The sequence below is a fragment of the Equus asinus genome, chromosome 20 (assembly GCF_041296235.1).
Source record: "Equus asinus isolate D_3611 breed Donkey chromosome 20, EquAss-T2T_v2, whole genome shotgun sequence".
Lineage (NCBI taxonomy): Eukaryota > Metazoa > Chordata > Mammalia > Perissodactyla > Equidae > Equus > Equus asinus.
Genome location: NC_091809.1, coordinates 51,955,817 through 51,980,096, shown reverse-complemented (window position 1 = coordinate 51,980,096; position 24,280 = coordinate 51,955,817). Strand labels below are relative to the sequence as shown.

Here is a 24,280-nt window from a genome sequence, read left to right as displayed (position 1 = left end):
TCAGGCCATGCTAAGGCGGCGTCCCACATAGCACAACCAGAGGCACTCATAACTAGAATATACAACTATGTACTAGGGAGGGGGGCTTTGGGGAGAAGAGGAAAAAAAAAAAAAGAACATTGTCAACAGTTGTTAGCTCAGGTGCCAATCTTTAAAAAAAAAAAAGATCAAATAACACAGTAATAAATCTACTAAAAAAATCTCTAAATGGCAAAATGACTTCAAGCTCCAGTGAACTGACTACTAATCTTGAGTAAGGCCAGACAATTCACCGTAACAAGATTTGACTGACTTGGATATTTTATAGAATGAAAAATTAAAGTATAGGAGTTGACTAGAGAAGTCAATTTAAACAATTATTCCTGGATCCTACTACTGTGACAAGAATATACAACTCCCTTGAGATCTATGAGAGCACTCTTCTTGCTTTTGGGAAGGGGATTAGAGAACCCAAAGAGCCCAGAAAACGAACATAAGAATCACATTTAGGAATAACCCAAAATTCCACATGGATAGTCCTTGCTTGTTCTCAATTCACAGACAAGATCCTGAAAGCCTGGAGAACTTTCTGCATGTAAAGAATTTCTCCGAGAAGATACATTTTGACTCCATTTTAGCCACAATTTTTTATTATAAATATAAAAAGAAATCCTATGGTATATATATCCAACTATATTTGGACGTGGACTATATCAGCAAGACCCATAAAACAAACAAGTGTTTGAAACAGCTCTCTGAAATGACACCAACAGAAAAGCAGAATAATGCTCTGAACCCCCTGCCCCCAACTAAGTGCTCTTTTTTTTTTGAGTTCATACTAGTTTACATCATTGTGAATTTCAGTTGTACATTATTTCTTGTCCATCACCATGTAAGTGCTACCCTTTACCCCTGTGCCCACCCCTCAGCCCCCTTCCTCTGGTAACCACTGAACTGTTCCCTTTGTCCGTGTGTATGTTTATCTTCCACACATGAGTGAAATCATATGGTGTTTGTCTTTCTCAGTCTGTAAGCGCTCTTATTTAAGTCTATCTAATGTTACCATTTGCGTCAAGAAATGGGACCTCCAAACACTCTGCCTCTAATCCGAGCTGTAGCTTTGTGATTTAGGGGAGTCACTTAACCTAGCCTCAGAGGTTTTACCATCTCTTTGCAAACTAGTAAACTCCCTCTTAACTCTAAGAAATGATTATTGGAGAGAAAATAATTTCATCACAACTGTATTAAATATACTCCACATTGCTGATTCTACTCTTCTCAAAACTACTGCTGCTCATAGTTAGATATATTTTCATATTGAAAGACCTCCCTGCACTGCAGGTGATAAATACACAGGATCTGCTTTTTATATTGCCAAGAATGGAGCAATGAGAAAGTCTGTCTTACTTGTAGCACTAAACATAGTTGAAGATACATATTTGTCAGGAATGGCAAAGGCAAAATAAGATCATTCGGTTCTCTGAATTTGCTGATGTCAAGGAGCTATTTAAAAACTAAGATATTATCATTGTTATTCTGACACTGTTAAATATGGAAAGGCTTAGGGGAATTTTGTGGGCTTGTATGCCTGAAAAACGTTAAATTTTTACAGAGCTTCTTCAATTCCAAGTGCTTTATCAATATAAAACTCATGATTTGGGAATAGGTCACATGTCTTACCTACATAGCCTAGAATAACCACACAGATCCAGGCTGAAGTTGGTTGATGACACATACAGAAAACTCAGACAGTATTTCCCTTCCCATCGCTCATGTTAGACATCACTAATCAACTGTAGCACTCTTTCACTGAGCCTAGATACAATCTCATCATGCTTTCAACCTGGGGCTCCAGTAAGCCACTACCAATTGATCAAAAACGTCAAATGAACAGAAAATATTTGCCTTCTTTGTGAAATCAGTGCATGGGGGTGAACACTCAGGACGGGGTAATGTCACTGAATGAAGCCCAATCTACATATGTCTTAGGTCTCAAAAATATATCTCAATATAAACAAACCTACTACTTTATACAAAAGGCATATTTAGAAAACTGAGAAGTCATGGGAGATTGCTTAATTTCTTTTGTTTTACAACAGCAAATTTAGGGTTTCTTTTGTAAATTTGATTTTTAAAATAGTTTATATAAAGTATTTTAAGAATACATCTATAACATAGAATGAAATTCATTAGTGACTAAAGTCACTATCACTACCATCATTTAGAAAAGCCTATTAAGCACCAAATTGGAAACAAAAGAAAAATAAATCACACAACTTTCAGAGAATTTCTACTTTAGAGTTAAGTTAAGCCCTGTATACAAAAAACTATATACCATTTTTGTCAAAAATTTCAATTTTTTCTTTAAGGTTTTTATATTGTCATTATAATTTAAAGGAGGACCAGGGGCCGGCCCGGTGGCACAGCGGTTAAGTTTGCATGTTCCGCTTCAGTGGCCCAGGGTTCGCTGGTTTGGATCCCAGGTACAGACATGGTACCACTTGTTAAGCCATGCTGTGGCAGGCGTCCCACATATAAAGTAGAGGAAGGTGGGTACGGATGTTAGTTCACAGCTAGTCTTCCCCCCAAAAAATAAAATAAAATAAAATAAAATAAAATAAAATAAAATAAAATAAAAAAATAAAAGAGGATCAGAGGAAGACAAACACACACATAGATACCTGCCCTTTAAGAGCTTACTGGGATGGACAACAACAGACGAATAAAGTTTAGATTTTTTTTTTTCCTTTTTCTCCCAAAGCCCCCTGGTACATAGTTGTGTATTTTTAGTTGTGGGTCCTTCTAGTGGCGGAACGTGGGACGCCGCCTCAGCATGGCTTGACGAGCAATGCCATGTCCGTGCCTAGGATTCGAACCCAGCGAAATCCTGGACAACCAAAGCAGAGTGTGCAAACTTAACCACTTGGCCATGGGGCTGGCCCCCAGATGAATAAGTTTTAAATATTATTCAGCCAATAGAATAAAGCAATTATGACAAAGCATAAATAAAAAGCAACAGAAAATTAATTTTTAATTATCCAGAATTGGCAAAACATGCTCACAAAGTCTTCTGCTATTATAATTTTCTCTGCTTAATGAGTCAATTGACATTATCATCAGTTCCTAGTATATATTTTGTGACCCATGAAGAGGGAATGACTTTTTAAACTCAAATCTTTCAGTCATTTTTATCACCCATCCAAAAGGGTATAAATTCAATAGATGAAGCTCTACCCAGGTTAATATTTGCATCAACCTATGAAATTATATGACTTGTTCCCTACTTGAAATGTTGGGAAAAGCTAGGTAGGGGAAGTGGACTAGGAAAGGTAACCAATTTTCTGGTGATTCTTACGTTGTTTCAATGGGTAACTTTGTTAGTTTATCTGAAATTCTGTGAATTCCTAAAATAGTCTCATATTAAACTGTTAATACCAAAATATATTCAGCTAGGGGCTATTTATGTACTATTTCTTCTACTAATACAGATAATTAAGAGTCTGTGATACTATATGTGCTAAGAGTAAGTGGATTTTTTAAAAGACTAAGTAGATTTTTTAAAAGGGAAATTAATAGTACATAATTATTGGGGGACTGGGCAGGGTAAATGGCCATGGGAAAATTGTGTCATAATTATAAAATAAAAAGAAATATCAGCAGCTCTGCTTTGCTCAATCTGCAAGAAACTCCTGCAGAAAACAAGATCTGCAGCCTGAAAAGTGGTTTGGCAGACTTGTTGGAGGGAAGGTAGTAAAAAAGAGTGGCATGACAGGAATAGCAAAATACCTTTATAAAGACTCACAGGTATAAGTGAGCCAGACAGACAGGCTGGGTCAAATAGGCAGGCTGTGGTTCCCAGGCTTTGAATTAGAGTTTCCATAAATCACCCTGACTGGGGAGTTCAGAAGCATCTATGTGAAAATAGACATAACACAGCTAACAGAAAAGTATTCCATCTTCCTGCAATATATCAAACTTGATAGGGAACCAGCTAAGCCACAAATCTGCCAAACACTAAGGTTTGCCAATTCACATTAGAAACAAATGACAGAAAGCCAGACTGTATCTCAAGTGACTCTGAAATCATAGGTAGGATACTGAAGGTCTCTGAAGCAAAGAGATGGTATTTTCAATTTTTTTCAAGTTAAAGATTGGGACTTGGGAAGAGAAAGATAAAGAAAGTGAACAGCAGAATATAAACAATGGAGTCAAATCACAGCACTGTTTTTCTGGATTACAGCTTATACACTAATGAGTTCCTGGCAAAGGTCAGAATGTATCTCACCAAGACCACAGTGAATATGCTTAGAAATACTTCCAACTAAATGAAGAAAATTTTAAACTAAAATCTGAAAGGGGAGAAAAAAACACCCAGATAAAATCATAAAATCAGACACTCTAGTCAAAAAGATGTGATATTTTTAAAAAACCACACAAAAGGAAGAACTAAATAATTTACAGAAGAAAACAGAGAAGAGGCTTAGAAATAAAACCCTATGGCCTCAAATATAAATGAAGCATTTAATCTGATATGTTAAAAGAAGGCAGCAAATAAAAAGCAAGAGCAGGCATTTTCTATATTCCTCCTGCTAAGTCTAGATAAAAACCCTGGATGTTGTCTACGAAACAAACATAAGACAACTCCAAAAGGTAGAGAAAAGAAGGCAGACCAGCTAGGAACCTCAGGACCCCAGGAACAATACTTTCAGACAATAACCACTCTACTCTAGCAGTGACAATTAATTTTATGTGTCAACTTAGCTAGGCCACAATACCCAAATATTTGGTCAAACACTAGACTAGATGTTGCAATGAAGTTATTTTTTAGATGAGATTAACATTTATATTAGTCGACTCTGCATGAAGCAGATTACCCTACATACTGTGGGTGCGCCTCACCCAATCAGTTGAAGACCTTAAGAGAAAAAGACTGAGGTTCTCCAAAGAAGATAGAATTCTGCCTCCCGACTTGAGCTGCAACATCAGTTCTTCCCCGGGTCTTCAGCCTGCCAACCTATCCTGCAGATTTCAGACTTACCAGCTTCCACAATTATGTGAGTCCATCCTAAACAAATCAATCTCTCTTTCTAATATATATATACAATCATGCGTTGCTTAACAGGCGGAGTACATACTGAGAAATGTGTCAATAGCCGATTTTGTCATCATGTGAAAATCACAGAGTATACTGAAGGGGAACAAAATTTGCCACTCAAAATGTGTCTCTTTAACATGAGGATTATTTTAAACTGATTATTTTTAAGAAACAAGACTCAAAGTTTTTCTTGTTACCTCTCCCTTAACTGCCTAAAAGAATTCAGATGAAAAAACCTGTCCCAGGAAGTGGAGCTATCACCTTAGCATAACATGAACTGGGTGGTAGACAGGAAGGAACCTAGAAAATCCCATTTGTTGGACTCCCCTCTGTGTTCTTCTGTTTCTGTGTGGACAAACTCTAGTTTTCCAAATGTTTGCTCCTTTTCACCTCCGTGTGAACTGCCTCCCTTCTCTTTGAGTCCCTGACTCTTCCCATCCCCAACATTTTCTTTTGTCTTTAGCTGAGGATGGTAAAGCGACGGCTTCGGCCATCTTGGCAAGTTACTCTGTTTTCCTGGGTTTCTCCCATGTGTACATGTTATTAAACTTTTGTTGGTTTTTCTCCTGTTAATCTGTCTCATGAGAACTCTCAACTATCCTCCAAGACCTAGCTCCTATGCCACTTCTTATGTGAAAATGTCCCCAAAAAGAGAATTAGGGAGAGTCCTTCCTATTTTCGCTGTGCTCCCACAGCATATTATGGCACTCATCACACTGTTGAATAATATTTTAGAACTGCCTCTCCTCTAGACTCTGAGTGCAAGATTTATGTCCTTTTCTAAATTCATCTTTAGGTTTATCAAAATAAGATATGTGCATAGTTCCAAACTTACGCAGTACAAGAAGCTTATGAAAAACAGCAGTACCCTCCTTATTCCCTGATCCCGCTTCCCAGCACCAACTGCTCACAATCCTTCCAGCTTTTCTCCTGCTAGCTTTTGATTTTTCAATTATCAAATAATAATATACACTTAACTTCTTTTGGTACTTGATACATCTTATTACGAATCATTTCTCATTCATCATTTGAGGTACACTTTATGGGCTCCTTCAATCTGAAAAGGGATGTTCTTCAGTTCTGGGGAATTTTCTCACATTATTTCGTTGGCAATTTCCTCTTCTCCCTTTCATTTGTTCTCTCTTTCTGGATTTCCTAATAGCTAGATGCTGGATCCTCTCATCTTTATTCCTTTTCCTATTTTCTCTCTGTTTGTTTTGCTTTTATATAATTACAGTATGGAAGACTTCTCCAACTTTATCCTCTAATCATTCTACTGATTTTTAAAATCTCCATTATCTTATTTTCAATTTCTAGGTGCTTCTATTTTCTGATTGTTCTCTTTTCAAAGCACACTGTTTTATGGTTCCCAAACTTTTCTTTTAATCTATCAGGGAACACTGATTCCTACATTGTTTCTGTTTCTCCCAATTCCTTCTTTTCCTCATAATTTTTTTCTTTTTTTCTTGATAGGACTTTTCTTAAATGACAGGAGATTATGCTTTTTGTCACTTTTGTATTTTCAGCACATAGTCAGGGACAAGGAAAAGTTAAATAAATGGGTGGATGAATGAATCAAGGAAGGAACCGAATGAGAAACAATTCAAAATGATTAAGAATGAAAAAGATGCCAAAAGATCAGAGATTAATGTTACCATGATGATAAGATTTATATATCATTGTCTTTTTAAGCCAATGATCCAGGACTGCTGGGAATGTCCCTGCCAACAGGTAGTCTCTGGGACACTTACTGGATGGACATGGCTTTCTGTATGAACCCCAACAAGAGGAAAATTATTTAATTTTATTTAAATTTTCATTTAACTCTTTAACTCCTCTCCTGCCTGGAAGAGATTAACATATTGCTTCACAGTCTTATTTGTCTAAAGCAATCTAGATCTAGTTTGCAGAAAGAGCAGCAAAAGTAGTCTTAGACATAATAATTGAAATGACTGAACTAAGAGGCCAAAATGCGAAAAAGGCAAAAATTACTTAACAGAAAATCTATGTCCCAATTTTGAGTTGAAGGTTCTTCTTGTGCTCAAGGACAGGAAGCCCAAGGTCAACTGACAGCTTGCTGAGTGATGTTTGTAAAGCAGACAAGAGATCTTCTTGGCAGTTTTAAAGATTTGATATTTATGGCCCCTATTATGGTTATTTTTTTAATGATGAAAGTAAAACACGATTTATCATAAAAATATTTTTTAAATGCATTTAAAAAAATCATCTGTAGTCTCACAACCCCCCAAAAATCACCATCAACCTGTTAGTATATGTCCCAGACCTTTTCTTCTGCAGATACAGATTTTTCCTTACAAAATCTGGATCATGCTATATATACTGTTTTTCTGCGGCTATTTTTAGTTGGAGATTTCTCAGTCTGAATCCCTGGTAACACCAAGTGACTACTGCCCCTTAGGTCTAAGAGAATCAGAAAGAATAGTTTCTTCTCTCAATTTTGTCAATATCTCACACTGCAAAATCTGATACCACACTCCATTACCACATCATCTACAATTCAAAAATCAAAAGACTGGATTTAAATCTGCCTTAAAGTGTAACCAAAGAGCTCATTTTTTTGTTTCTTCAGATTTAATCATTCTTATATCAAAAATAACAAAATTGTAGGGTGACATTAACACATGATCATGAAACAAAAATGTGTTTCATTTCATTAGTCACAGGCTACATATCAACCAGATGTCGAAGCTAAAAATATGCTTTAGTTTAAAATTTTGTAAAATACACGCATTTAAGACTCATTTGAAAGAAATGTGACTTCTTTCAGTTTCTAACAACCCACTAGAAGCTTTGGAGAACAAATCAGGACCTCTAAACCAAAAGGAAAAAAGGGGGGCGGGGAGAATTCAAACTAATTTATTGATAATCAGTATCACATTGTTTACATCTCATTAATTAATGTATGTTAAGCATGACAATTTAATACCACCTCAGATATAAACAAAAACACACACTCTAAAAGAAAAGGCCTGAGATAGAGGTCAAGACATCAATAATAAAAGGTGTGCATTCTGTTGGGGAAGGAATGAGCTAAGGGAGCTGGGTAATAATTAATATTCTCACAGCTTTTCTTCATCAGCTATAACAGATTCTGCCAGAGTTGGAGTCTGCAGTGACATCTTCTCAACTCTCAAACGTCAGCATCACACTCAGGTTGCATGACACAGCACAGTGCGCCCCTAACAGATATTCATTTCCTTTGGGGCAGAAACAGTATGTTGACTTCCATCTCTGGCCATTACGTCCCACGGCCCAGGAATCAGGACTCAAAACAAGATGCACCAACATAAAATATTTGATTAGAAAACAGGTAATAGGATAAGTTCAAATTGCAACTGTATTTCAGGTGTAGTTACAGAAAATTGGAAAGAGATGCAAAGCTATTTCAAGGTCCCTGGAAACTCACAAAGTCATCTAAGAAGAAAATACACTTCATTCAATTCCAGAAAAGAATCACAGGCTCTCCTAACTCCTAGCCCAGTGCTCTTGCCACTACATCATTTTGCCAGGCATCAATATTCTCCTATGATATTTCCCGTTTTTGAAATAGGAACACTGGGGCCTAGGAGAAACTTTTTTTTTTTTTTGAGGAAGATTAGCCCTGAGCTAACTACTGCCAATCCTCCTCTTTTTTTTTTTTTTTTTTTTTTTTTAAAGATTTTATTATTTTCCTTTTTCTCCCCAAAGCCCCCTGGTACATAGTTGTATATTCTTCGTTGTGGGTTCTTCTAGTTGTGGTATGTGGGACGCTGCCTCAGCGTGGTCTGATGAGCAGTGCCATGTCCGCGCCCAGGATTCGAACCAACGAAACACTGGGCCGCCTGCAGCGGAGTGCGCGAACTTAACCACTCGGCCACGGGGCCAGCCCCCCCAATCCTCCTCTTTTTGCTGAGGAAGGCTGGCCGTGAGCTAACATCCATGCCCATCTTCCTCTACTTTATACTCGGGACACCTACCACAGCATGGCTTTTGCCACGCAGTGCCATGTCCGCACCTGGGATTTGAATCAGCGAACCCTGGGCCGCCGAGAAGCGGAATGTGCGAACTTAACCACTGCGCCACCAGGCCAGCCCTTAGGAGAAACATTTGATAGGGAAAGATTTCAAGCATTTTTCTAGCTTTTCATTTCTTCTTTTATAAATACCCTATTTAAATTTTAAAAAGTAGTTGTCATCCAGAGGCACAGACTGTCTTATTGTTTTATAGTCTCCCATACTTGCTAAATACATATTTGTCAACTGAATCTTTAAATTCACAAATAAAAATTTACTGCACTGTAAAAATGTAAACTCACAGGTAAAAATTTTTGGTCATTCAATCACTGAAGATCATGGAAACATCACTTCCTTTCTAAATGCCTACACAATGAATACTATGGAACTAATTTTAAAGAAGCATTTGGAACAGCCTTCACTTAAATTTTTAGCAGATTCCAATCTTACTATACCACACATATTAGGGCAATTTGAATCTATTTGCTTTGATACTCAAGGCTGACAACAATTAATAAGGATATCTATAGGGCAATTTATTTTCTCCTCCAACAAGCACTTTCAATAAAGATAGGAGAAAAGAGAAAAGGAAGACAAGGAGAAAAAAAGAAAAGGGAGTGGACTCTGATCATTTCTATAGACTGATAAACACAATAATTACTACTTAAAATATCTGGCATATATATATATAACGGAGCTCTAGAAATGGAAAATAACTTTTTAAAAAAGTAATGCTCAGCCACTTAATATCTATTCAACCTTGTTACATCAAAGAATGATTAACCATTACATGAAAACATATATTCAAGTGATATACTATATGGTATAAACTATAAGTGGCTTTAGAAGTAAGAGAAGGTATGAAAAGGATACTGGGCAATCATGAAACCAAGCTTCTTATCCTAGGACTAACCTTTGTCATGTTATCACCTCTCTGAGCCTCAGTTTCTTCACCCATAAAATGAAGACATCATAGACTCTATACCTCAAGTTCCCTTCCAAATCCATAATTCTTTCCACTGGTTAAATGAGAAAGCAGGGATAAAGCATAAGATAAAGAAAGCTTTGACTGAATATACAGTTAGTTCTATTATAACACTTGTTTCAAAAATGCAAAATTGTTCCAACACAACTGAGATATTAGGGAACAATGTGAGCATAATTCAATTTTTGTGTTTGCTTATGTGTCATTTAATCCACAAAAAAAACACTAGGTGAATCCAGAAAACTGCACTCAGCTAAACTAACCAGTGTAGGAATATAAAAAGTGTGTACAAGCACATACTCAAATATCTCCTAGCTTCTTCAGTTCACTGCCTGTGATGAGCTCCACTCATCCATATTTAGTATTGTAATTTTTTGTCTTATTTCAGATAACCCTTTCACTACTTCACACATTCTAACCCTTCCAGTGTCACTTTCACATGCAAACTTCAGGTCTTTTCAAGGTAAACTCCCGTATTATTGTAGTATTTATGTACTTTTAGCCATTTAACATATGTAAAACTGTGCTGCCATTTTCATTAGGTTCTAATCTCTTCTTTTACAGGTCATTGACAAAGTTTTTGAGTATTTGTGTCCCTAACTCCATTTTTCCCATAAGCCTTGTGGTTCTTACCACACAATGATTTTTAGCAATTTTACATCATGTTATAGAAGAGCTGACTGTATTACTGTTTGGGAAAAATTAAACAATGAACAGTTTTATTTTTTCAAAGATAACACATGGACAAACTTCCTGCAAGTCTGCTTAAGCATGAAGTCAAAGTTAGAGAAAAGTCTTTATATGAAAACTCCCTCCTGAACAGATGTTTTTCACTCCAAACTATTCACTGACTAGGTAGCTTCCAAATCAGACACCAGATTTGGAGTCAGAAGAATATCATTCACCTTCAACTAGTGAACAAAAATTTGGATTTGTCAAGAAATAAAGAGGAGACACTGAATGTATCTTCTAAATTCAGACCTTGATTCTGGCAGAAACTCTTGGCATGTACCACTGTAAAAATGCCACCTGTTCAATAATGGGATGTTCAACAGCTACTCAATACCTAAATGAAAGAATACGCAGCAAAAAAATATTACTTCTGCAATACAGTTCCCACAGTGTAGTAGAAACCACAGAGCCTTTACAAAACACTCCTAATTCTTGATGAACTCTGAGGTAAAGGAGGATAGTGAAATAAAGGAAGCCACGCATGTTTCCTAGCTTCCATGCAGACTAGAAACAGGAGACAGACTGAACCACTTAGCACTGAAGCCAAGGGTTGGCTCAAACCTGTCACTCAGAGCCAAAGGGCAGATAAAAATAACGCTGCTATTTAGCATGCTCAGGAAAGATAGAGAACATAAATATTTTTACTTCTTGAATGAACCCAGACTTAAAACCAGGACTGATACCAGAAGTAATAAACCTAAGTGTAGTATCGTATGTGCTTCTATATGTTGGGCAAAGTTATTTGGCCATTAGAATCATGATCCTGGCACCATTTCTTGAAGAACTACAACATTAAATTTTTAAAAATAATTGAAATTTTCATTTATGTACATATGTGTGTGTGTGTGTGTGTGTGTGTGTGTGTATATATATGCAAGGGAAAAAACTGAAAGAAAAAACCCACCAAAATGGTAACAGTGGTTTAATATCTGGGTAATGAGACTATAGATGATTTTTTTCCTTATCAATAGCTTTCATTATTTTATAAAATGAATGTACACTACCTTTATCATGAGAGGAAAACTTTTTTTTTTTTTTTTTTTGGTGAGGAAGATTGTCCCTGAGCTAACATCTGGGCCAATCTTCCTCTCTTTTTTATAAGTAGGATGCCACCACAGTATGGCTTGATGAGCAGTGTGTAGGTCTGCACCTAGGATCCAAACCTGTGAACCCTGGGCCTCCAAAGCGAAGTGCATGAACTTAACCACTACACCACCTGGCTGGCCACAACAAATAACTTTTTAAACAGTTAATTGAAAGAAATGAATCCCTGATCATAGTTCAAGTAGAATTCACAGTAAACTATCAAATGTCTCTTCTACTTTCCAAAGGGTCAAGGTGAGTGGACTCGATTTGGAGGGCACTTCCACGGCCATGGAGAAAAATCCAAAGAACTCTACAGGAAAACTCTCAACCAAAGGAAGGTGGACAAGCACAATGACAGACACCACACACTCAGCAGGTACATCTGATTTGTTTGTCCCTGCTTTTTTTTTTTCTCTCCTCGAAGCCCCAGTACATAGTTGTATATCCTAGTTATAAGTTCTTCTAGTTCTTCCATGTGAGATGCCACCACAGCATGGCCTGATGAGTGGTGTGTAGGTCTGCACCCAGGATCTGAACCAGCGAACCCCAGGCCACCAAAGCGGAGTGCATGAACTTAACCACTTGGCCACAAGGCAAGCCCCTGTCCCTGGTTTTATCAGCCAGCATTTTGGTGATTCCTATAGGTATTCTGAAAAATCTTTGCTTTTGGGTAAAGCTAATATGTATAGAGTCACTTAACCAAATTTAACAGTGCCCAGTCGCAGAAAATATAGAAATATGATCTAACCAGAGACAACCAGTGACCAAAGCCTAAGAAATATGTAAAGGTCCCTGTGGATTTTATAGTCAGCTTTCTCTCAACATCACTGTCCCAACGATAAGGAATATTCATGTCTCCACTCAGGAAGCATGTATAAGCTAACTACTAAATATACAGCACTATCCTAGATGCTAGGTGAACACAAAGAAATAAGGGGCAGTCATTCTCTTCAGAGCAGTCACAACCTGAAGGGGAAAGACATGATATACATATCAGAAATAATTAAATAACATAAGACAACAAAATTAAATGGCTAAATGAGCTGTACAGATAAATACTTAAGGCATTTAAAGATGGACTGCTCACTATGGATGTAACTAGTTGAGAAAGCTTGAGAGAGGAAGAGTTTTGATAGTGTAAGAAGGGAGACAAAGGTAATCCAGGCACTGTCACCAATGTAAGCAAAGCCATTGAGGTGGAAAAGGCAATGATGAGTCTGGGCTAAGAAAAATGAAAATCAAGTTGGAAAATGGTAAAAGTAAGGAAGGAGAGACAGATTCGGGCAGATTATAAATCTTCTTAAGGGTGCCTTTAATTCTAATCCATCTGATATACCATTATCAGATTAAGAATATTTGTGGAAAAATCTATGTACCCAACACTATGCTAAATATGACAGGGAAATATAATATCTAATCTCATAATAATCTTTCAAAGTAGATATCATTATTCCAATTTTACAGATGAAAACTGAAATTAGTTAAACAGAGAAGTTAACTAATTTGCCCAAGGTCACCAAGGTAAGAAATAGAATGGGATTTGAACTCAGGCCCACTTGACTCCAAAGTCCAGTTCTTTTTCACTTCTCCATGCTATCTCTTTCAAAAACATAGCTGTAACACTATCACTCTGAACTCACACCTTCCCCCTGTCACAGTGTATTCTCCCACCCTTTGGACTATCCAGTGTCCCCATGGTGATCCCCTGAACATCAAAGCCTGCTCTCAAGAGTATATCTGCAGCTAAAATGAGAACAACCAATAACAGTTTACCCTTCCCAGAGGTATTTTCATTTGTTACAGGAATCAGAGGCTTAAGTCAGACGGAAGCTCTAATATAAGCCACTTGGTGGAGTACAACCTCCTCAGGGGGCCAGGACAATTACACATCTTATGATGTCCATTTTCATAGCTTACAACTAAAGCTCACACAATAGGAACCTCACTCATAAGCCCTGAGGGTCTCCATGGAAGTCTAAGCAGCCCCAATCTGGGAGACAAAAGGCGAGATGTGACTACAGGTTTGCTTCAGAAGAGAACTACAAGTTCTGGTATTTCACATTTTAAGTATATGACATGAGAAAACCTAAACGAAATGTATTTGACATTTAAACTCTTAAATGTTTCTTTGACAGGTTGCCAAAAAATGTGCTTTCTAGTAAGTGTATAAAATAATCTTTTACTGTCTCTGTAAACCAGAAGCATTATTTTTATTGCTCTCACCTTTTCCACAAAGATTTTCTAGGTATCAAATGGCGAAAGAGTCACCTTTCAAAGGAACTGAAATAAAATCTGCATGGGATCTCAGAGTGCGTAAAGACGAGTGGGCAGAAGAGCACAGCCCTGACGGAAATCGCCCTACGGATTCACTATGAAAAGAGCCTTCACTGACTGTTCATTTGCTAAAACTAGAATATACTAATAGGCCAAAGGTCTACTGACAACTTGAAAGTTCCCCACCAAGTACTTTAATAACAAGGACCAAGGAATAATAAGAATTTCAGAATGCATTTCAAAATAATGATTCAAATTCAACATAAAAAAATTTCCAGGCTAGCTTAGAAAATGCATTGAATTATATATTTTACATAGAAAATAAAGTAGGTGGTAATCTGCAAATAAAAGTGATACTGTTCATTTTTCTCAATAAACATTGTTATATCCTTCACTGTAAAGAAATCACTTTCCAAGAAATTCCCATTTTATCAGAAATGAATGAGGAGAAATTACAATGGACACTTCAGAAATACAGAAGATTATAAGAGAATACTACAAAAAGCTATATGCCAACAAATTGGATACTCTAGAAGAAATAGATAAATTCTTAGAATCATACAACCTTCCGAAACTGAATCAAGAAGATACAGAGAATTTGAATAGACCAATCACCACTGAGGAAATTGAAACAGTAATCAAAAACCTCCCAAAAAGTAAAAGTCCAGGATCAGACTGCCTCCCTGATGAATTCTACCAAACATTCAAAGAAGACTTAATACGTATCTTTCTCAAACTCTTCCCAAAAATTGAAGAGGAAGGGAAGCTTCCTAACTCATTCTACGAAGCCAACATTATCCTTTATCCTGATACCAAAACCAGAAAAGGACAATACAAAAAAAGAAAATTACAGGCCAATGTCACTGATGAACATCAATGCAAAAATCCTCAAGAAAATAATAGCAAATCAAATACAACAATATATTAAAAAGATCATACACCATGATCAAGTGGGATTTATTCCAGGGATGCAGAGATGGTTCAACATCCGCAAATCAAGCCACGTGACACACCACATTAACAAAATGAAGAATAAAAATCACATTATCATCTCAATAGATGCAGAGAAAGCATCTGACAAGATACAGCATCTGTTTATGATAAAAACTCTGAATAAAATGAGTATAGAACGAAAATACCTTAACATAATAAAAGCCAAACATGACAAACCCACAGCTAATATTATACTCAATGCAGAACAACTGAAAACTATCCCTCTAAGAGCAGGAACTAGACAAGGATGCCCACTTTCACCACTCTTATTTAACATAGTATTGGAAGTCCTAGACAGAGCAATCAGGCAAGAAAAAGATATAAAAGGGATCCAAATTGGAAAGGAAGAAGTGAAGCTGTCACTTTTGCAGATGACGGATTTTATATATAGAAAACCCTAAAGAATCCACCAAAAAACTTTTAGAAATAATAAATTAATACAGTAAAGTTGCAGGATACAAAATCAACATACAAAAATCAGTTGCATTTCTATACACTAACAACAAAGTGGCAAAAAGAGAAACGAAGACTACAATCCCACTTAAAATCAAAACAAAAAGAATAAAATACTTCAGGATAAATTTAACCAAAGAAGTGAAAGACCTGTACACTGGAACCTGTAAGACACTCTTGAAAGAAATCGAAAAAGACACAAAGAAACAGAAAGATATTCCATGCTCTTGGATTAGAAGAATTAATATAGTTAAAATGTCCATACTTCCTAAAGCAATCTATAGATGCAATGCAATCCCTATCAAAGTTCCAAAGATATTTTTCACAGAAATAGAACAAAGAATCCTAAAATTTATATGGAACAACAAAAGACCCCAAATAGCCAAAGGATTCCTGAGGAAAAAGAACAAAGCTGGAGGTATCACGCTCCCTGATTTCAAAATATACTATAAAGCTATAGTAATCAAAACAGCATTGTAGTGGCACAAAAACAGACACACAGATGAATGAAACAGAATCAAGAGGACAGAAAAAAACTCATGCATCTATGGACAGCTAATTTTCGACAAGGGAACCAAGGACATATAATGGAGAAAAGAAAATCTCTTCAATAAACGGTGTTGGGAAAACTGGATAGCCACATGCAAAAGAAAGGAGACCTTTATATTATACACAAAAATTAACTCAAAGTAGATTGAAGACTTGAACATAAGACCTGAAACCATAAAACTTCTAGAAGAAAACATATACAGTATGCTCTTCAATATTGGTCTTAGCAGCATATTTTCAAGTACCATGTCTGGCCAGCAAAGGAAGCAATAGAAAAAATAAACAAATGGGACTACATCATACTAAAAAGCTTCTGCACAGCATAGGAAACCGTCAACAAAACAAAAAGACAATCTATTAACTGGGAGAAGATATTTGCAAACCATCTATCTGACAAGGGGTTAATATCCAAAATATACAAACAACTCATACATCCCAACAACAAAAAAACAAACAACCCAATTAAAAAATGGGCAAAAGATCTGAACATTTTTCAAAAGAAGATATACAGATGGCAAAGGGGCACATGAAAAGATGTTCAATATCACTAATCATCAGGAAAATGCAAATCAAAACTACAATGAGATATCACCTCATACCTGTCAGAATGGCATCATTAACAAGACAAGAAATAACAAGTGTTGGACAGGATGTGGAGAAAATGGAACTCTCATACACTGCTGATGGGAGTGCAAACTGGTGCAGTGACTAAGGAAAACAGTATGAAGATTCCTCAAAAAATTAAGAATAGATCCAGCCCTGATGGCTGAGTGGTTAAAGTTTGGCATGTTCCACTTCGGCAGCCTGGGTTTGGTTCCCGGGCATGGAACCATACCACTTATCTGTCAGTAGCCATGATGTGGTGGTGGCTCACATAGAAGAACTAGAAGGAGTGACAACTAGAATATGCAACTATGTACTGGGGCCTTGGGAAGGAAAAAAAAAAGATTTGCAACAGATGTTAGCTTAGGGAGAATCTTTCCCAGCAACAAAGAAAAAAAATTAAGAATACAACTACCTAAGATCCAGCTATTCCACTGCTGGATATTTATCCAAAGAACATGAAAACATGAATGCATAAAGATACGTGCACCCCTATGTTCACTGCAGCATTATTCACAAGAGCCAAGACTTGGAAACAACCTAAGTGACCATAAAGGACAAAGGGATAAAGAAGATGTGGTATATATACACATTGGAATACAGCTCTTCCATAAAAAACGATGAAATCTGGCCATTTGTGACAACACGGATGGACCTTGAGGGTATTATGCTAAGCGAAATACGTCGGAGGGAGAAAGTCAAATACCATATGATCTCACTCATAAATAGAAGATAAAAGCAACAACAATAAACAAACACAGATATAGAGATTAGATTGTAGTTACCAAAGGGGAAGGGGGGAGAGGGGGCTCAAAAGGGGTGACTGGGCACATGTGTACAGTGACAAACGGTAATTAGTCTTTGGGTGGTGAACACGATGTAATCTACACAGAAATCGAAATACAATGACATACACTTCAAATTTATATAATATTATAAACCAAAGTTGCCTCAAAAAAAAAAGGAAACGTCTATTTCATCAACACACTAATGTGTATGCCAACAGATTTTAGGGATAGAACTCATTTCAAAGAAGTAAAAGGAGAATGTTGCCCTTACATATCTGGATGGCTCCTCTAGGTTCTGGTCATTCATGTCAATAGGAACAATCCGGGTGGCCAGTGGTCCCTCTGCAAAAGGTTTTGGTAACTGGCCCCTGAACTCTGATGGAATGAACTGAAGCTGCCAGCTGTCAGAAACACAAATAAGGAGAATAAGAAAAACACAGGGGGCTCATATTGCTAAATGTACTTGAAATAAACAAGCCCCCAAAAAAATTCATGTGAAAACATTTCACTTGGAGAAGAAGTATTTCTGCTAAAACCTCAACCAGGGAGCATAGAGGCAGAGGTCACAATTCAGTCCAAAACCGCTGAGAAATTTTCAACTAGAGATCTCTCAACCCATTTCGCTAACTCTCACAGTGAAATTTGCAACCAAATGGTTATTCCATCAAACGACCAGAGAAGCATCAAAGTTTATTACCAAATACCACATGATCAGAGAGACTCATCAAAATTAAAGCAAATTTATCAGGTAGGAAAAGAATGAAATGTAAGAATATACTATGGGAGAAGTACCTTGTTCCTGAGTAATCCTCAAAAGTATCTTTAGTTATGAAACTATTTCAAATGTAAAAGGCAAAGGCTAAAGTTAATACTTAAAAAACAAGTTTTAATTTAATCAAGTGATCGATACAGGATCTTTATCAAGCATAAGATACCACCACGAGTTAAGCTGCTAAAGCCAGTCCCCAAATGTAGCAACATGACTCAAGTTAACCTGACTTCTCTTTTCCCTAAGTAGGACTCTTCTCTGTCCAAATTAAGCAAACGGAAGGAATTCCAGAACCTATGCTATCACCTCCAACAGCAGAAAGCATAAAGGAAAGTGGCACAGATATCTTAACCACAGCTTTCCCCACTGTCCACGGTTCGTAGAGAACTTTCACTGTTCTTGGATGACAAACATTGCTTCTCTAAAAACACTCTTCCAGCTAGAGTTTCTAGACCACTTTTAGAAGTGGAGTAATATCAGATAATTATAGAAATTTAAATATAAATCCTCAGAAAGAACCACTAGCGGGAGCCCAGGGCTGAAGGAGTTTCTAGAAGTACCCAGACCTCTGTGGTTGTGGGCAGTGAAGGGTGCATAAACAGACACAGCATTCAGTCTACTGAACACAGGCAATGGATGCACAGTGCAGATCTCACAGTTCTCTGAGATAGTAAATTATTTAAAATTTTTGTGAAAAATCCAAAATGAAAGAAAAATTAAAAAGATACTGCCACGGAACTACTATTTTTACTCCTTGATTTAAAACTCTGGAAATTAAAGGACAACTTACTTATCGGGCAGAAGGAAGCTGCTGGGAAATCGATACCACTCTTTTCCTACGCAGACATTCACAGGTCTGCCTTCTGGCACAGTGTGGATGGTTGGGTCCGTGGCAATTCGGTAAAATTCTGGATACAAATCAAGGGGCCCATGATACCCTGGAAGGGACAAAGGTCTGTGAAAGCCGAAGATGAGTAAGATGCGATTCTGACATTTAACTGTAACGCATGTTAGCATCCCACTGTAATCCATGTGAAATTTAAGAGTGTGAAGCTCCACAACAACTCAGCAGGAAGCTGCTCTCCTAGTACAAAACGTCTCTATGGTCAGGAAGATGATTACAGTAGAGACCCTACTTTGCCAAAAAATAATTTGCTTTCTTGCCTTTCTCTACACCCTTCCACCTTTTTAACTTATGTTATTTTAGCATATTTTAATATTCCGGATCCAAATAATGATTATACGAAAGAATATTATCAGGGGAATTGAGTCCCCTTTGCAACCGAAGTTTAAGACTTCCTTAACTCAACCTTTAAAAGGAAAAACAAAATCAACAATAGAGAAAAAAAATTATAGTTAATCACACTAAAAGGAATTCTCAATCTTCTCTTCAATCCTAAGCTAGAGAAGTGGCAGCCCAGTCATAATATTAAAATAGTCCACAGGTTCTCCCCATAGAAAAGTCATCCTCCCAGCTGAAGCCGAATTGTATTAAACAATCACGCATCAAGCAAAACCCAAGGTGAAGTGCCTTCTAAGTATGGGTTAAGATATTCTCAGTACATCTACCTCTGAACAGTGCCACAGAGCGAGAAAAGGATAGGAGCCCAAACAGGAAGAGTGTTCCTAATGCCAGCCAATTTGACGTCACGGTATAGTGCTCCAGGCGGTATCGCTGAAATACGAAGTGGTAACATTTCTGGAAGGAAAGAAAACCACATTGAAAAAAGAAGACGTACCTTGCAAGAAACACATAATCACAAGACATCATAGTAATACCAAGAGGGAGGAAGCAGCAAAAGAGTTTCTATCAAGGGTCTGAGAATTGCAAACACTTAGTGAGGCACCCACCCCAAATTCTAAGAGTAAGGCAAACTCCGTTGAGACTGTCTGTAGGTCAGATCAGTCAGAGGGCTTGCCAACAATGAAACCGCACTAACTTCACGAGAAAATTATTTGGGTATTTCTCTAGTGCTTAAGGTCTTAATAATTTTTTTAAAATATTTAAACAAAAATGTTTTTGTTTAAATGTTAAAAATTGTTAAGTTTTAAAAATTTATGTTAAAAATTGTTTAAAAATGCTTTAGTTTGCTTTGATATATGAAGTATCTCAACCTATTTTGATATAACAAGTATTAATCTTTACTTTCCTTACCGACAAGTTTTCATCAAAGTTTTTAGTATCAACAAAATGTCTCATGATCAAAGAAGAATAAAAAAGAATTCTTCTCATAGAACATCAGGAAAATGCTATTAATTATCTGCTAAACTACAAACTAGATGAATACTATTACAATATATACACACATATATAAATTCTGCAGTCTTTGAGTACCTTTCCATTAGATTTCTTTCCTTCTTTCTTTCCCTCCTAGACTAGAACTACTTTTGGAAAACAATTTTGCAATATACAATAAGTGCCATAAATACATCTGAACTCCTTTAGTACTTTTGGGAATCTGTCTTAAGGAAACAATCCAAATACCTAAACGAACACATTTGTCTAGCATTATTTATGATACTAAAATAAGCAAGCAACCTAAACTCTAACAAAAATTACATTTAATCATTATATTATATATAACCAAGTCAATATATTATACATTACCTAATAATGTTATATATTATATCCAATTAAGAACATTATACTGCTATTAAAATGATGGGTATAGATACGGCAACACAGAATGTTATGATATAATTATATTAAAAAAGATATAAAGTTATATGTACACTTAGACTACAACCATAATAAACTTTGATATGTGATAGGCAAAAATGCTGAAAATTATCTGTAATCAAGTTCAATTACTTTTATAATCAAAATTATTTTTTTAAACCATCATCCTAACATGGATGAGTCTTAAATACATTATGCTAAGTGAAAGAAGCCAGTCACAAAAGACCAAGTATTTTATGATTCCATTTATATGAAATGCCCAAATAGGCAAATCTATAGAAACAGGAAGTAGACTAGCGGTTGCTTATGGCTGGGGAGATAAGGGAAAGGGGGATGACAACAGCTAAAGGGTATGAGGCTCTTGAGTGATGAAATGTTCTAAAATTGACTGTCGTGATGGTTACACACATCTGTGAATATATTAAAAACCACTGAATTGTACACTTTAAATGAGTGAATTGTATAGTTTGTGAATTATATCTCCATAAATTTGTTAAGAAAAAACCCTATCACCCTAACTATTCTTTTCTGCCAATTGCAAACGGTAGCAAAGGTCAAAAAAGAGTCTAGAGGCTTCTGAGACCACAAATACAGAGAAATTCAAGATTAGTTCTGACAGGGAATTGACCTGCACAAGTTTTAAGCCAGGATTACAAAGTATCCCATATTGCTAACTGCCTGATTTTATCTCAAACACTTGAGCAAGTTTTAATCTGATTTTGTAGTTGAAGAGCAGACATTCCAAGATCTGTGCTGTGTTGCAACTATTCTGTGGTAAGCCCATACAATGACTTAAAAAAAGTTCTCTAATAGCAATTGGATTCTTATTAGCAACAGAGACAAATTAACACAGAAATTAACACTGTAAATATGTAATCAGCAAATAAGCATACGATCAACAGCCAAGCAATCAATACATAAAGCTTTAATAGTATGATCTGTATTAGGTTTAATGTATGGACAAAATATCTTAGGTGGAAGCATTCTGTAATTTGCCTTGAAGCTTTATGAGCAACTTAAAAAGTGAAATAGAATGAAGTAGATATACATTTCTCTGAAACTCACCTGAAGTGCAGAAAGGGCCACAGCGCCACACAGACATATAAGTGGATATACAGGGAAAAGAAACCTCTCCTCTTTGTGAGGCTGGATGAAGAAAATTATAAACCAAATATACATTGGAGCCAAGGTAAGCCAATATGGGTAGCCTAAATTCTGAACTGTAAGACACAGAAAAATATCCACCTTTCACCATATTAGAACAAAACAACATATTTAGTTTCAATGTTCTCTTGATCTTGAACTTGGGCATATGCCCTCCGACACCCCATAAAATGTTTCAACTCTTGTATTCACACTTTCTCTGATGCAATAAAGGAGTCAAGTAGAAAAAAGTATATACTTCTTAGCTCTCCCAAACAATCCAACATCTCAAGGGAGGCACAATGCTAGATTTGGCTAGAACACAAACGAAAGTCAGGTGAATGGGTAACAGAGCTTAACAATTTCTACACCGGATAAATGGGAAAAAAGGATTCTCTCTTAATGAGTCCTGCCACTTAGACTAAAGGTTCCTGAGACTAACCAAAAGCATAACATAAACTCAATTCTTGGGTTGTAATCCCTATGTTCTGTTTAATATATTATTCTTACTTATACACCAATTGGTCTGTTCAAAAAGCTATATATAGATCAAAGAAAAGAAAAAGAGTTGGATTCTCAAACATATCACTGGTTTTCACGAAGACACAAATGACAAAGACTTTGTTTCAAAGTAAATATAAAAACACTCCTAAAGAAAATTTACTGATTAAGTTTTCTCTCCTCTTCTGCAACACCCATACACTCTGAATCTCAAAACTGGAAACAAAATGTACTTAAAGCATGTGAAAGAATTAAAGGAATCTAATGAACACTAAGACCCAAGCACCTGCTGCAAAGTTCCTGTGGTTAGGTACACGAACACTGAGTGGTAAGCCTGCAACCCACAGAGAAGGCATCTCCTACTGTGTTTAGTTATTAGTGATAATGAGCAGTGCACAGGAATCACCAGTAAAGGGTAGACAGACAGCACCCTCTGGTGTCCATTCTGTCTACAATGAGCAAGTTTAGATGAAAAGATCAGGATTGTCATCAAGATCCACCTTAGCAATGCCTAATTTAGCATATGCCTCAGTTATCTGTTTTTTTGCAGAAACTCTTTAGGGATAAAAATTCTTGAACTGTAGTAACAAGCTTATCTTTTGAACTTTCCATTCTTAAGATTTTATCATGAGATTTTAGGCTGTAACTTCAGATTTATACATTTCCAGGAAGTATCTTAGGTTAGAATTTTCTTAATTATAAGAAAATAAACCTATCTTTTACAAGTAAACAATCTGTCTTCTGTATCTTAAAGGCTGACAAATACATTTTAAAAATATGGCCTAAAATTTTGAAATGTCCTCCATAAAATGTACAAAATCATAACCACAGTTGTACTACGATGGGATAATGGATAATTTCTTTCCTGCTTCTTCACATTTTTCTGTGTTTTTTCTTATAAGAAAGTATTGCTTCTATTAGAAAATACACAAAAAGTATAAAGAAAAAACAGCACTCACTTTTTTACTAGGTGGACATTTGTGTACATTACACATTTTTAAACCAAAATCAGATTCATACTGTAGAGAACAGCTTAATATACTGTTTTTATACTGACAGTACAAGCTTTTCCAAATTTTCCACTTGCATAAATTATTTCTGTAGTCAGAAAAACAGTTACTTTTCAAAAAAGAAAAAGTGATTCTTAAGAAATACAAGGAACGGAGGAATAAGCTAACTCCTCAAGGGAACAAACAGCTGAATCCAAATATGGGCCACTATGCAAGATGAATGACCTGGTTTCTTTAGAAATCTTCATGAGAAAAAAGGTGAGGGGGGAACCTCTTAAAAAGCATAAAAAACACAACACCAAATTCAGTACATGACCCTTGTTTAGATCCTGTTTAAACAGATTAACTATAAAAAGCCACTTTCAGAAAATGTAGGAAATCTGAATACCAACTGCATGTTAGATGATATTAAGGAATTATTGTTAATTTTGTTAGGATAATGGCATTGTGGTTACGTTAAAACAAAACAAAAGTTATTCTGAAGGCTGTTTTCACATTCTAATATTATAACACAGTGAACACTTTATAAACCATTAATAGTAGAAATGCAGAATGGGGGGGTGCAATGCAGGGATCATAGGGCATCCAAATCAGACTGAAAAGTCCGAAATTAAATCTCTTTCCAAA

The 24,280-nt window shown here is 36.3% G+C and overlaps 1 protein-coding gene across 6 annotated transcripts in view; it reads right to left on the bottom strand.

Annotated features, from left to right (window-relative positions):
- The window catches only part of ALG9 (ALG9 alpha-1,2-mannosyltransferase), an 89,791-nt gene that overhangs the window by 35,353 nt on the left and 30,158 nt on the right, over window positions 1-24,280 (bottom strand). For 4 of the 6 annotated variants that reach the window (XM_070490307.1, XM_014855429.3, XM_070490306.1 and 1 more), the window contains exons 10-13: window positions 22,065-22,219; window positions 19,889-20,018; window positions 19,110-19,257; window positions 17,822-17,951 (exon numbers count right to left, since the gene is read on the bottom strand). In XM_070490307.1, the coding sequence (XP_070346408.1) occupies window positions 17,822-17,951; window positions 19,110-19,257; window positions 19,889-20,018; window positions 22,065-22,219 (563 nt within the window). The remainder of the gene's footprint in view (window positions 1-17,821; window positions 17,952-19,109; window positions 19,258-19,888; window positions 20,019-22,064; window positions 22,220-24,280) is intronic. The other 2 variants (XR_011495693.1, XR_011495692.1) reach the window with 1 other exon arrangement.